The sequence below is a fragment of the Morchella sextelata genome, assembly GCF_020137385.1.
Source record: "Morchella sextelata strain SCLS chromosome Unknown scls_8, whole genome shotgun sequence".
Lineage (NCBI taxonomy): Eukaryota > Fungi > Ascomycota > Pezizomycetes > Pezizales > Morchellaceae > Morchella > Morchella sextelata.
In genome coordinates, this window is record NW_025408623.1 from 1,100,346 (window position 1) to 1,113,204 (window position 12,859).

A 12,859-nucleotide genomic window follows, 5' to 3' on the forward strand; every position below is an offset into this window, starting at 1 on the left:
TGCACCCAACGATGTAGAAAGCTTCAGGCAGATGTATGAGGCCGGCTCTGCTGAATTGTTCGACAACATCGCCACCCTCGTCCAGCGCGTCCGCTTCCAAAGGGACACCCTTCACACACAACTTACCGCCGCCAATGAAACCATTGACAACCTCGAGGAGCAGATAACCCAGCTCAACCTCGACCTCAATGTCGCCCGCGCTGCCCCCGCCCCTACCGTCGCTGTCCCCGTTGCCGCTGCTCCCCCACCTGCTCCTGTCCCCGCCTTCAGGTCCGAAAAGTTCCCAGACCCTGAAAAATTCGATGGCACCCGCACCAAGCTCCCCGGATTCACCACTCAACTTCGGATGAAACTTGAGGTCAACCACGATCGGTTCCGAAACGAGGCAGCAAAGGTTATTTATGCCGTCAGTCGCTTGGAAGGAAGGGCCCTTGACCAGGTCGTTCCACTCGTTAACGCTAACCCTGCCGCCCCCTTCTCCTCCGTCACTGCCTTCGTCGCCCATTTGGAAGCCTCGTTTGGAGACCCAGACCCCCGGGGTACCGCCCGTCGCCAACTCGTTGCCCTGAAGCAAGGCAAAGGGGACTTCGCTACCTATTATTCGCAGTTCCTCCGCATCGTGGCATACCTGGACTACAACGAGGGAGCCAAGATCGACGCCCTAGCCGAAGGACTGTCGGAAGACCTGAAGGACGCTATGACATACCGGACAGAGAGGCCTAACACCGTCAAAGCCTATGCCACTATGTTGATGACAATCGATAACCAGGTTCGGGGCCGCAAAGCTGAACAACGGGCCATTCGGAATACAATGGGACAATTCACCGCCCCCGCTGCTGTCGCACATCCATCTCATACCGCCGGAGGCCTCGCCCCAATGGACCTCTCCGCTCTCCAAAGCCGCCCCACTCAACGTCCTGCCATCGAACAACGATACACTTTTGTCAATGGACAACGTAAAACCTCTGCCGCTGAAAAACAATGGCGAAGGGACAACAATCTCTGTATGTACTGTGCCAACCCCGGTCATGTCTTTGCCAACTGCCCCTCTGCCAATCGCCCGCGCGGTAACCAACCGGTTATGAGAGGCGCCCTCCTCACACCCAGCCATACGGCCGTCGACCCCGCTGCTCCACCGGTCGCTAGTCCCGCCTCCTCTGAGTCGGGTTTTCAGTAGTCCCGGGCTTGATTAATGGCCCCTGCCCGGGACCTTCCAATGTTTCTCCTTTGTCTGCGTTTTCTATCTCTGGCTTCTCGGTATCGTCTGTGGAGGATAAATTGGATGGGGATCATTTTGTTGCTTCTTGTAAAATTATAAACAATAAAACATCCATTCAAACTCACGCACTGATCGATACCGGTTGCTCCGGATTCGCATTCATTGATGAAACATTTGCGCGCCATAACAACTTCCCACTTCTCCCCCTTAAATCACCCCGCACTCTTGAAGTCATCGACGGTCGGCCCATATCTTCCGGACAAATTACCCACCTCTGCTATCTGCCACTATCCATTGGCTCCCACCATGAAACTACCCCCTTCTTCGTTACCAAACTCGGCTCTTACCCCCTCGTCCTCGGAATCCCCTGGCTTCAATTGCACGACGCAACATTACGGTTTAAGGACAATAGCATACTGTTCGACTCCGAATACTGCAAACGCAAGTGCAACTCTTCCCCGATACCCGCTCCCATTAGAGGGGTTGCACCACCGCCCCGTTTCCACCTCGTCAGTTCAGCTGCTCTTTGTCGCTTTGCTCGAAGAGACAAACTCCAAATCTTTAGTACAACTATCGAGGAAATAGATCAAGCAACGGGCAAGACCCCTAAGCAAGACTGGAGGAACCGGGTCCCAACCCGGTATAAGAGATTTCATAAAATGATGGACGAAGAATTCGCTAACGGGATGCCGCCTCGCCGCCCCTATGATCATAAGATACCGCTCAAGGAAGGGAAAGAGCCCCCTTTTGGGCCACTTTATGGTATGTCTCGCGAGGAGCTCATTGTGCTGAAACAATACATACAGGACAACCTTCAAAAGGGGTTCATTCAGGCCAGCTCTTCGCCTGCCGGTGCCCCTGTCCTATTTGTTAAAAAAGCCGATGGAACACTCCACCTCTGTGTCGACTATCGTGGCCTCAACGAACTTACTGTCAAAAACCGCTACCCGCTGCCACTTATCCGGGAAACCCTCGACCGCCTTTCCAAAGCCAAGTGGTACACCAAACTTGACCTTCGCCAAGGGTACAACCAGATCCGAATGGCTGAGGGTGAAGAATGGAAAACAGCCTTCCGAACGCGTTACGGACATTTCGAATACACCGTAATGCCCTTTGGCCTTACCAATGCACCAGCCACCTTTCAACATTTCATTAATGATTGCGTTCGTGATTACCTTGATATGTTCTGCACAGCCTACCTTGACGATATCCTTATTTACAGCGACACCTTCGAGGAACATCAAGTACACGTCGAAAAGGTCCTAGAAGCCCTACAAAGAAATGGAGTACTGCTGAAACCGGAGAAATGCGAATTCCATACACAAAGTACCACCTATCTCGGCCTGATTATCGAACCCAATGGTATTAAAATGGACCCAAGGAAAGTGGAGACGGTGAAGAATTGGACCGTCCCCAAAACAGTTAGGGATGTACAAGCATTCTTAGGTTTTGCTAACTTTTACCGCCGATTCATATGTGGATTCTCCGAACTGGCTTCTCCTCTTACCAGACTGACATGTAAGGACATATCATTTGGATGGACACCCGAAGCCCAAACCGCCTTCAACGCCCTGAAAGAAGCCTTTACCACGGCGCCCATTCTTACTCATTTCGACCCGGAGAAGGAAATTACTGTGGAAACCGACGCATCTGACTATGTCTCCGCCGGTGTACTCTCCCAATACGATGACAATGGTACCCTCCGACCTGTTGCATACTTCTCGAAAAAGCACTCCCCCGCCGAATGCAACTACGAGATTTACGACAAGGAATTACTGGCAATCATTCGGTCCTTTGAGGAGTGGCGACCGGAACTTGAAGGGGCTGCACACCCAATCGCCGTCATATCCGATCACAAGAATCTCGAATACTTTATGAGTACCAAACAACTCAACCGGAGACAAGCACGGTGGGCAGAATACCTGTCACGGTTTAACTTTGTCATCAAGTACCGACCAGGGAAACAAGGAGGAAAACCGGACGCGTTGACAAGAAGATCAGGAGATCTCCCTGGACAGGGGGATGAAAGGCAATTGCATCAGAGTCAAGTGGTATTAAAGAAGGAGAATCTTGATACAAAGCTAAGTTTGTTGGCGGGTTCTTTCTCAAATGAGCCCGCTGAAAAGAACGCCTCTGTGAGAGATGCGTACCAGACCACAAGAGTACACTACGCAGAGCTCAGAGTTCGGCTAACAGCTACAAAGGTAGAAGTCTCCAAGGTCTCTTCAGTCAACGTCGAGTATGATTCTCCTTGATCCGATACGGGCCCCGCGAGCTACGTTATCAACAAAGATTCACTAGAGTTAGCGTGTGATGTTCGACCGTCTTCGACGTAATAGTTCAGGTAGAGTTCGAAGTCACAATAGAATAAAGTATTTCCAAAAGTATAGTCAAATAAAGTTGTAACTCGCGTATCAACGATTTATATTGTTAAGACTCTGATTTCGCCGATGATGGTTTGGCTAGTCAGTGAATGACACAGTATTTATATCCCTCGCTTATGTCTCGAGGACCCAGTCTACTAATAATACAGAATACACTCGGGGCATGCCCGAGACCCTGAAAAACAACCAAGAACATTTAACTCCTAACTCCGTAACCCAAACTCCTAAAGCCGCTGAAATCCCTCAACCTATTTATCCACTCTAATGCACGTTTCCCTGTCGATGTTTCTTCTCCATCGGCCGTCTGGTGGATAATCGTCAGCGTCGGCTATTCGGAGGTCTCGGACGGCAAGGCTACCTACTCAGGCCTCTTCCCACATCGCTTTCCCACATAGCAGAGTCCTCTCATGCCCACAGGTACCACCGATAGTTACTCGGTCGGCTGGCAGCTTGCGCCGATTCGCTCCGAGCGGTCCGATCTTCGATCCGATTGATTCCAGCTGTCCCTCATATATCCACCGGTACCAAAACACTCCCCTCCGGCGGTTTGACGCTCCGGGGGTTATTATTGGGGTCGAAAACGTGTTTTTTAACTAGGAAAACCGCAACTCCGCATTTGGTCGCATATTGATCGCACCGTACCTCGTAGGTGCGAACCGGAGTTGATAGTGGTGTTGCCATTAGTATTAAAGGGTATAGGGGTATCTACTAGCCTTTCTCTCACTCCATAAATGCTTGGCATGCCCGTAACAGCTTACCCCCCTTCCAGGGTGTCACGTCTCGGGACATCTTCTGACAGACTATGGTTCCAGTAAACCTGCTCCACATATCACCCGTGGTGTCTGTGGAGGGGAAGGACTTAGCCCCGTGGGGTACCTCTATAGTCTCAGGCGTTGGTCCTTCACGGCCTTGGGGTTCCTTCGATGATAGTCACGGACTAGATCAAGTACGTCCTCGTTCATAGCGTCCATGACTTGATAAGTACAATCACTCATCGAATAGCCCCGCCATTTCACCAAGTACTCCACTAATCCTCTTCTGCTCTTCCGGCTCCCCACGATACTTTCCACTTCGTACAGCACCTCTCCTTCCTTATCGACCTCTTCGGGAGTTGGGGGACGTTGTTCTCGGCCTGGGATACTGCTCTGTCGATACCGTTCCAAGAGTTCGATATGGAACACGTTATGAATTTTGACTTGTGGTGGCAGTTCCAATTCACAGGCTCGTTTTCCGGCTAGTCGGATGATTTTGAACGGGCCAAGTTTCTTATGATCGAGTTTCTTGGTTGAGCGACGTGTCTTGATATTGGTCGCATTGAGCATAACCATGTCTCCCACCTTGAAGTTAGGTGGTTCGTCCCTTTTCCGATCATAGTATTTCCCCATCTTTTCCCTGGTGTCTGTTAAGCGAGCGAGAGCAGAATCATGAACTCCTCGGATGAAATGAGCGTACAGGTCACTGGTTGGGTTGACCACTTCGGCTTCCGTCGGCCAGTTGGTTCTTGGGTCGTAACCGTAATTGGTATAGAACGGAGATTGACCCGTGGCGGTGGTAACCGAGTTGTTGTAAGCATACTCTGCCAACGGGAGTAGCTCTGCCCAATCATCTTGCTCGTAGTTACAAAACGCTCGTAAGTAGTGCTCGAGGGTTTGGTTGACTCGCTCTGTTTGCCCATCGGTCTGAGGGTGGAAAGCCGTACTCATTCTTATCCTCACATCCAACAATTCCATAAGGGATGCCCAAAAACTTGAAGTAAACTTGGCGTCCCTGTCGGAAACTATATCGAGAGGCAGCCCATGGAGTCGCCAGATTTGACCGAGGAATATCTTTGCTAAATCCTGCGCGGTCGTTTCTGCTACTAAGGGAATGAAGTGCGACATCTTCGAGAACCTATCGACTACTACCCAGATTTGATTGTATCCCTTTGATTCCGGTAACTGTACGACGAAGTCCATTGATATCGATTGCCAGACAGAATGTGGCGTGGACAGTGGTAGAAGCGCACCGTATTTTTTATGGCGGCTGGGTTTGTTGCGCTGGCACTCGTCACATGACCGAACGTAGTCATCAATCCACTCGTTCATTTTTGGCCAATAGAAGTTACGCGTGATGAGTTCCAGTGTCTTGTCTTGTCCAAAGTGTCCTGCCACTTTCGAGTCGTGTTCTGCCTGTGCGATTCGGATCTTGATACGGTCGTCTGCCGGGATGTAGAGTCGGTTCTTATAGAAGAGTAGCCCATCTTTCTCGGCAATATCCTTCAATTCCCCCAGCTTCTCCCCTTGCTCAACTCTCTCTCTCATTCCTAGCCATATCGGGTCTCCCGATGCCGCCTGCCTGACATGATCCAGAAAATTGTTAGACCAGTCGATCACTCCTTTAGAGGCAAGCGACACCGCTGATACCACAAACTCTTCCTCCGCCAACTGCCCGGGCTTAAAGAACCTGTCTATCGGCTGTTTCCCAAGCGTGCCTCCCCCTTCAGGACGGTACTCCGGCCGTCGCGATAGTGCATCTGCCTTCCCATTTTTGGTTCCCGGGCGGTAAATAATCTTGAAGTCAAATTCCGCCAAAGATTCAGCCCACCTTGCCTGTCGTCGGTTAAGAACCTTGGTTGTTGAAAAATATTCCAAGTTCTTGTGATCCGTATATACGAGAACCGTTCGGCTAGGTCCTTCGAGGTAGTGACGCCATTGCTTGAAGGCTGACACAATTCCCAACATCTCCTTATCCCAGACGTCGTAGTTGAGTTCCGCTGGGTTAAGTTTTCGAGAATAGAAGGCAACAGGGTGAGTCTTTCCGTCAATAACCTGGGATAGAATTGCGGCGATAGCAAAATCACTTGCGTCCGTTTCCACGATGGTCTGGCGATCTGGAGAGAAGTGTACCAAGATCGGCGCAGACGTAAACAGGGTTTTGAGTTTTTCGAAGGCTGCTTGGGCCGTCATAGACCAGACAAAGTTCTTAGCATCGCCCCTGAGACAATCGGTAATGGGTTTACAGACCCCGGAGAAATTGTGGATAAACCTTCTGTAGAAGTTGGCAAAGCCCATGAAGATCTGTACTTCCTTAACGCTACGCGGGGCTTGCCAATTCGTAACAGACATAACCTTATCCAGTGCCATGGTGACGCCTGCTGGGGCAAGGATGTATCCGAGGAACTCGATTTCGGTGAGCTCGAAGAACGATTTCTTCGGGTTGGCGACCAGGTCGTATTCTTGTAGCCTGCTAAGTACTTTGCCGACCAGCTCCCTGTGTTCCTCTCGGGACTTGCTATATATTAGGATATCATCAAGGTATACTACTACCCCTTGATCCAGGAATTCCCTCAGCGCATCATTCATCATGTTCTGGAAGGTCGCCGGCGCATTTGCCAGTGCAAAAGGCATAACGAGGTACTCAAAATGCCCGTACCGCGTACGGAATGCTGTCTTCCACTCGTCGCCGTCTTTGATCCTGATAAGGTTGTAACCTTCCTTCAGGTCAATCTTCGAGAAGATAACCGCGCCTGCCACTCGATCTCGCAGCTCGTCCATAAGCGGTAACGGATACCTGTTCTTGATGGACACACGGTTAAGTCCACGGTAGTCAACGCAAAGTCGCAGACTACCGTCCTTCTTCTTCACAAATAGGATTGGGGCTCCTGCCGGGGATTTGCTCGGCCTAATCTTTCCCAATCGCAACATTTTGTCCAGGTACTCCCGAAGCACCTTCAGCTCGACTTCGGATAGGGAGTAGACAGGTCCCCATGGTGGCTGTTTACCTGGTTCAAGATCTATCGCATGGTCGTAGGATCGATGCGGTGGTAGTTTGTCTGCTTCCGATGGTAGGAAGACTTTAAGGAACCCATGGAGCCAAGAGGGAAGAGTCTCACGGAGGTTGACCGATTCATCTTCCAATAGACAGATACTACCGATGAATTGGGCCTCCGGATCGTTCAGTACACCCTCGTCCATTTCTATATGAGGTTCCTTGTCAGTGAAGCATCGACTCTTACAGTTCTCACCATCGTAGGAAACTTCCCCATTTGCCCCTATAACCGGCTTGTGTTCTTTCAACCACCAATTCGGTAATATTGCATCGATGCCAACTGGGAGAGGGGCGATCTCGAATGATAGCTGTGTTTGATGCCCTCTCGACATTATCATTAATGGTTGTGTAAAGGCGTGTCCCGTGCCCTTCATAACTTCTCCCGTAAATCCAAATACCCGGGCCGGGACGTCTCGTTTCACCTTCGGGACCTCAAAACTATCAACAAAAACAGCAGACAAAACAGGACCAGTTGCACCAGTATCCAACAACACCTTACAAGGTAAACATTTTTCCGCAAAACAAAGGAACTGATTAACGATAGGTCGAGGACCATGAATAGGTTCCTCCAAAATTTTCTGTTTTTTCTCCGGATGGGACGCTCTCCCTTCCTGCCTTTTTCTTTTCATATTTTTTTTGTTGTTTTCCGTCAGTGATAACATAGCAATCTGGGGATACTCCTGACCTGACTCATCAGAGTCCCCTTTTAAAAATCCTCGTCGAAATCCATCTCAGATTCCGATCCGCGTTCTCGCACAAACGCTTGCCCACTGGTGTACTCCGCAGCAGCCGTCGCAGCCGGCTTCTTAGCACGGTGCCTCATTCGCTTCCTCGGAGGTTGGGGTTCCGGTGGTTCCATATCGTGGTCACCATCGTCATCGCGGGTACGCTTTCGGGAGAAGGAGGAGATAGATGCACTGCTGTTAGCATCTGAACGACACCACTTCCAAAGATGACCCTTTCGGCCACATCGCACACAGGCTCCATCGGTCTTTCGCTGTTCTCGGACCGGCTGTGGAACTCCTTTGGTGGCTTCGTCGTAGTCGTGGTATATTGGCTTGTTCCCCGACTTGTTCTTGCTGGTGCTCTTTTTATCTTGCCCTTTTTCCTTCTCCTCAGTCTGAGCCCTCCCCTTGATCTTAAACCCCTTCTCCTTCTGCCGCGAGTTCCCACCATTATTCGATTCCCTTCCTCTCGACTCTGCTTTCCCCAACATCTTCATCTGCTCCTGATAAGCCTGTGAGGGATGCGTACCAGACCGCAAGAGTACACTACGCAGAGCTCAGAGTTCGGCTAACAGCTACAAAGGTAGAAGTCTCCAAGGTCTCTTCAGTCAACGTCGAGTATGATTCTCCTTGATCCGATACGGGCCCCGCGAGCTACGTTATCAACAAAGATTCACTAGAGTTAGCGTTTGATGTTCGACCGTCTTCGACGTAATAGTTCAGGTAGAGTTCGAAGTCTCGATAGAGTAAAGTAATTCAGAAAGTATAGTCAAATAAAGTTGTAACTCGCGTATCAACGATTTATATTGTTAAGACTCTGATTTCGCCGATAATGGTTTGGCTAGTCAGTGAATGACACAGTATTTATATCCCTCGCTTATGTCTCGAGGACCCAGTCTACTAATAGTACAGAATACACTCGGGGCATGCCCGAGACCCTGAAAAACAACCAAGAACGTTTAACTCCTAAATCCGTAACCCAAACTCCTAAACCCGCTGAAACCCCTCAACCTATTTATCCACTCTAATGCACGTTTCCCTGTCGATGTTTCTTCTCCATCGGCCGTCTGGTGGATAATCGTCAGCGTCGGCTATTCGGAGGTCTCGGACGGCAAGGCTACCTACTCAGGCCTCTTCCCACATCGCTTTCCCACATAGCAGAGTCCTCTCATGCCCACAGGTACCGCCGATAGGTACTCGGTCGGCTGGCAGCTTGCGCCGATTCACTCCGAGCGGTCCGATCTTCGATCCGATTAATTCCAGCTGTCCCTCATATATCCACCGGTACCAAAACACTCCCCTCCGGCGGTTTGACGCTCCGGGGGTTATTATTGGGGTCGAAAACGTGTTTTTTATGACTCTGGGTTTTTTGGTCGTAATTTGGTCGCACCACACTCCGCGAGTGTGGTCAAGAGTTGATATTAGCATACAGAGGGTATTGGGGTATCTACTAGCCTTTCTCCCACTCCCGTAAATACTTAGCATGCCCGTAACAGCTTACCCCCCTTCCAGGGTGTCACGTCTCGGGACATCTTCTGACAGACTATGGTTCCAGTAAACCTGCTCCACATATCACCCGCGGTGTCTGTGGAGGGGAAGGACTTAGCCCCGTAGGGTACCTCTATAGTCTCAGGCGTTGGTCCTTCACGGCCTTGGGGTTCCTTCGATGGAAGTCGCGGACAAGGTCAAGTACTTCCTCATCCATAGCGTCCATGACTTGATACGTACAGTCACTCATCGAATAGCCCCGCCATTTCACCAGGTATTCCACTAATCCTCTTCTGCTTTTCCGGCTGCCCACGATACTTTCCACTTCGTACAGCACCTCTCCTTCCTTATCGACCTCTTCGGGAGTTGGGGGAAGTTGTTCTCGGCCTGGGATAATGCTCTGTCGATACCGTTCCAAGAGTTCAATATGGAACACATTATGGATTTTGACTTGCGGCGGCAGTTCCAGTTCGCAGGCTCGTTTCCCGGCTAGTCGGATGATTTTGAACAGGCCGAGTTTCTTGTGATCGAGTTTCTTGGTGGAGCGACGTGTCTTGATATTGGTCGCATTGAGCATAACCATGTCTCCCACCTTGAAGTTAGGCGGTTCGTCCCTTTTTCGATCATAGTATTTTCCCATCTTCTCCCTGGTATCTGTTAAGCGAACGAGAGCTGAATCGTGAACTCCTCGAATGAAGTGAGCATACAGGTCACTGGTTGGATTGACCACTTCGGCTTCCGTCGGCCAGTTGGTTCTTGGGTTGTAACCGTAATTGGTATAGAACGGAGATTGACCCGTGGCGGTGGTAACCGAATTGTTGTAAGCATACTCCGCCAACGGGAGTAGCTCTGCCCAATCATCTTGTTCGTAGTTGCAGAACGCTCGTAGGTAATGCTCGAGGGTTTGGTTGACTCGCTCTGTTTGCCCATCGGTCTGAGGGTGGAAAGCCGTACTCATTCTTATCCTCACGTCCAATAATTCCATAAGGGATGCCCAAAAACTCGAAGTAAACTTGGCGTCCCTGTCGGAAACTATATCAAGAGGCAGCCCATGGAGTCGCCAGATTTGACCGAGGAATATCTTCGCTAAATCCTGCGCGGTCGTTTCTGCTACTAGGGGGATGAAGTGCGACATCTTCGAGAACCTATCGACTACTACCCAGATTTGGTTATATCCCTTTGATTCCGGTAACTGCACGACGAAGTCCATTGATATCGATTGCCAGACAGAATGTGGCGTGGACAGTGGTAGAAGCGCGCCGTATTTCTTGTGGCGGCTGGGTTTGTTGCGCTGGCACTCGTCACATGACCGAACGTAGTCATCAATCCACTCGTTCATTTTTGGCCAATAGAAGTTACGCGTGATGAGTTCCAGTGTCTTGTCTTGTCCAAAGTGTCCTGCCACTTTCGAGTCGTGTTCTGCTTGTGCGATTCGGATCTTGATACGGTCGTCTGCCGGGATGTAGAGTCAGTTCTTATAGAAGAGTAGCCCGTCTTTCTCAGCGATATCCTTTAATTCCCCCAGCTTCTCCCCTTGCTCAACTCTCTCTTTCAATCCTACCCATGTCGGGTCTCCCGATGCCGCCTGCCTGACATGATCCAGAAAATTCTTAGACCAGTCAATCACCCCCTTGGAGGCAAGCGACACCGCTGATACCACAAACTCTTCCTCCGCCAACTGTCCGGGCTTAAAGAACCTGTCTATCGGCTGTTTCCCAAGCGTGCCTCCCCCTTCAGGACGGTACTCCGGCCGTCGCGATAGTGCATCTGCCTTCCCATTTTTGGTTCCCGGGCGGTAAATAATCTTAAAATCAAATTCCGCCAAAGACTCAGCCCACCTTGCCTGTCGTCGGTTAAGAACCTTGGTTGTTGAGAAATATTCCAAGTTCTTATGATCTGTGTAGACGAGAACCGTTCGGCTAGGTCCTTCGAGGTAGTGACGCCATTGCTTGAAGGCCGACACAATTCCTAGCATCTCCTTATCCCAGACGTCGTAGTTGAGTTCCGCTGGGTTAAGCTTTCGAGAATAAAAGGCAACAGGGTGAGTCTTTCCGTCAATAACCTGGGATAGAATTGCGGCGATAGCAAAATCACTTGCGTCCGTTTCCACGATAGTCTGGCGATCTGGAGAGAAGTGTATCAAGATCGGCGCAGACGTAAACAGGGTTTTGAGTTTTTCGAAGGCTGCTTGGGCCGTCATAGACCAGACAAAGTTCTTAGCATCACCCCTGAGACAATCGGTAATGGGTTTACAGACCCCGGAGAAATTGTGGATAAACCTTCTGTAGAAGTTGGCAAAGCCCATGAAGATCTGTACTTCCTTAACGCTACGCGGGGCTTGCCAATTCGTAACAGACATAACCTTATCCAGTGCCATGGTGACGCCTGCTGGGGCAAGGATGTATCCGAGGAACTCGATTTCGGTGAGCTCGAAGAACGATTTCTTCGGGTTGGCGACCAGGTTGTATTCTTGTAGCCTGCTAAGTACTTTGCCGACCAGCTCCCTGTGTTCCTCTCGAGACTTGCTATATATTAGGATATCATCAAGGTATACTACTACCCCTTGATCCAAGAATTCCCTCAGCGCATCATTCATCATGTTCTGGAAGGTCGCTGGCGCATTTGCCAGCCCAAAAGGCATAACGAGGTACTCAAAATGTCCGTACCGCGTACGGAATGCTGTCTTCCACTCGTCGCCGTCTTTGATCCTGATGAGGTTGTAACCTTCCTTCAGGTCAATCTTCGAGAAGATAACCGCGCCTGCCACTCGATCTCGTAGTTCGTCCATAAGTGGTAACGGATACCTGTTCTTAATGGACACGCGGTTAAGTCCACGGTAGTCAACGCAAAGTCGTAGACTACCGTCCTTCTTTTTCACAAATAGGATTGGGGCTCCTGCCGGGGATTTGCTCGGCCTAATCTTTCCCAATCGCAACATTTTGTCCAGGTACTCCCGAAGTACCTTCAGCTCGACTTCGGATAGGGAGTAGACGGGTCCCCATGGTGGCTGTTTACCTGGTTCAAGATCTATCGCATGGTCATAAGATCGATGCGGTGGTAATTTGTCTGCTTCCGACGGTAGGAAGACTTTAAGGAACCCATGGAGCCAAGAGGGAAGGGTTTCGCGGAGGTTAACCGATTCGTCTTCCAAAAGACAAATGCTACCGATAAATTGGGCCTCCGGATCGTCCAATACTCCCTCGTCCATTTCTATTTGAGGTTCCTTGTCAGTGAAG

The 12,859-nt window shown here is 50.3% G+C and overlaps 2 protein-coding genes across 2 annotated transcripts; both read right to left on the reverse strand.

Moving 5' to 3' along the window:
• Positions 1-4,481: 4,481 nt before the first annotated feature.
• On the reverse strand, positions 4,482-8,039 carry H6S33_012508 (uncharacterized protein; the record flags this gene model as incomplete). The annotated part of the gene is made up of 1 exon (XM_044843866.1): positions 4,482-8,039. The coding sequence occupies one exon, from the start codon at positions 8,037-8,039 to the stop codon at positions 4,482-4,484; it is 3,558 nt and encodes a 1,185-aa protein (XP_044695157.1).
• A 77-nt stretch (positions 8,040-8,116) lies between these two features.
• H6S33_012509 (uncharacterized protein) lies at positions 8,117-8,626 on the reverse strand (the record flags this gene model as incomplete). The annotated part of the gene is made up of 1 exon (XM_044843867.1): positions 8,117-8,626. One exon carries the CDS (start codon positions 8,624-8,626, stop codon positions 8,117-8,119), a length of 510 nt encoding a protein of 169 aa, XP_044695158.1.
• Between the last annotated feature and the right edge of the window lie 4,233 nt (positions 8,627-12,859).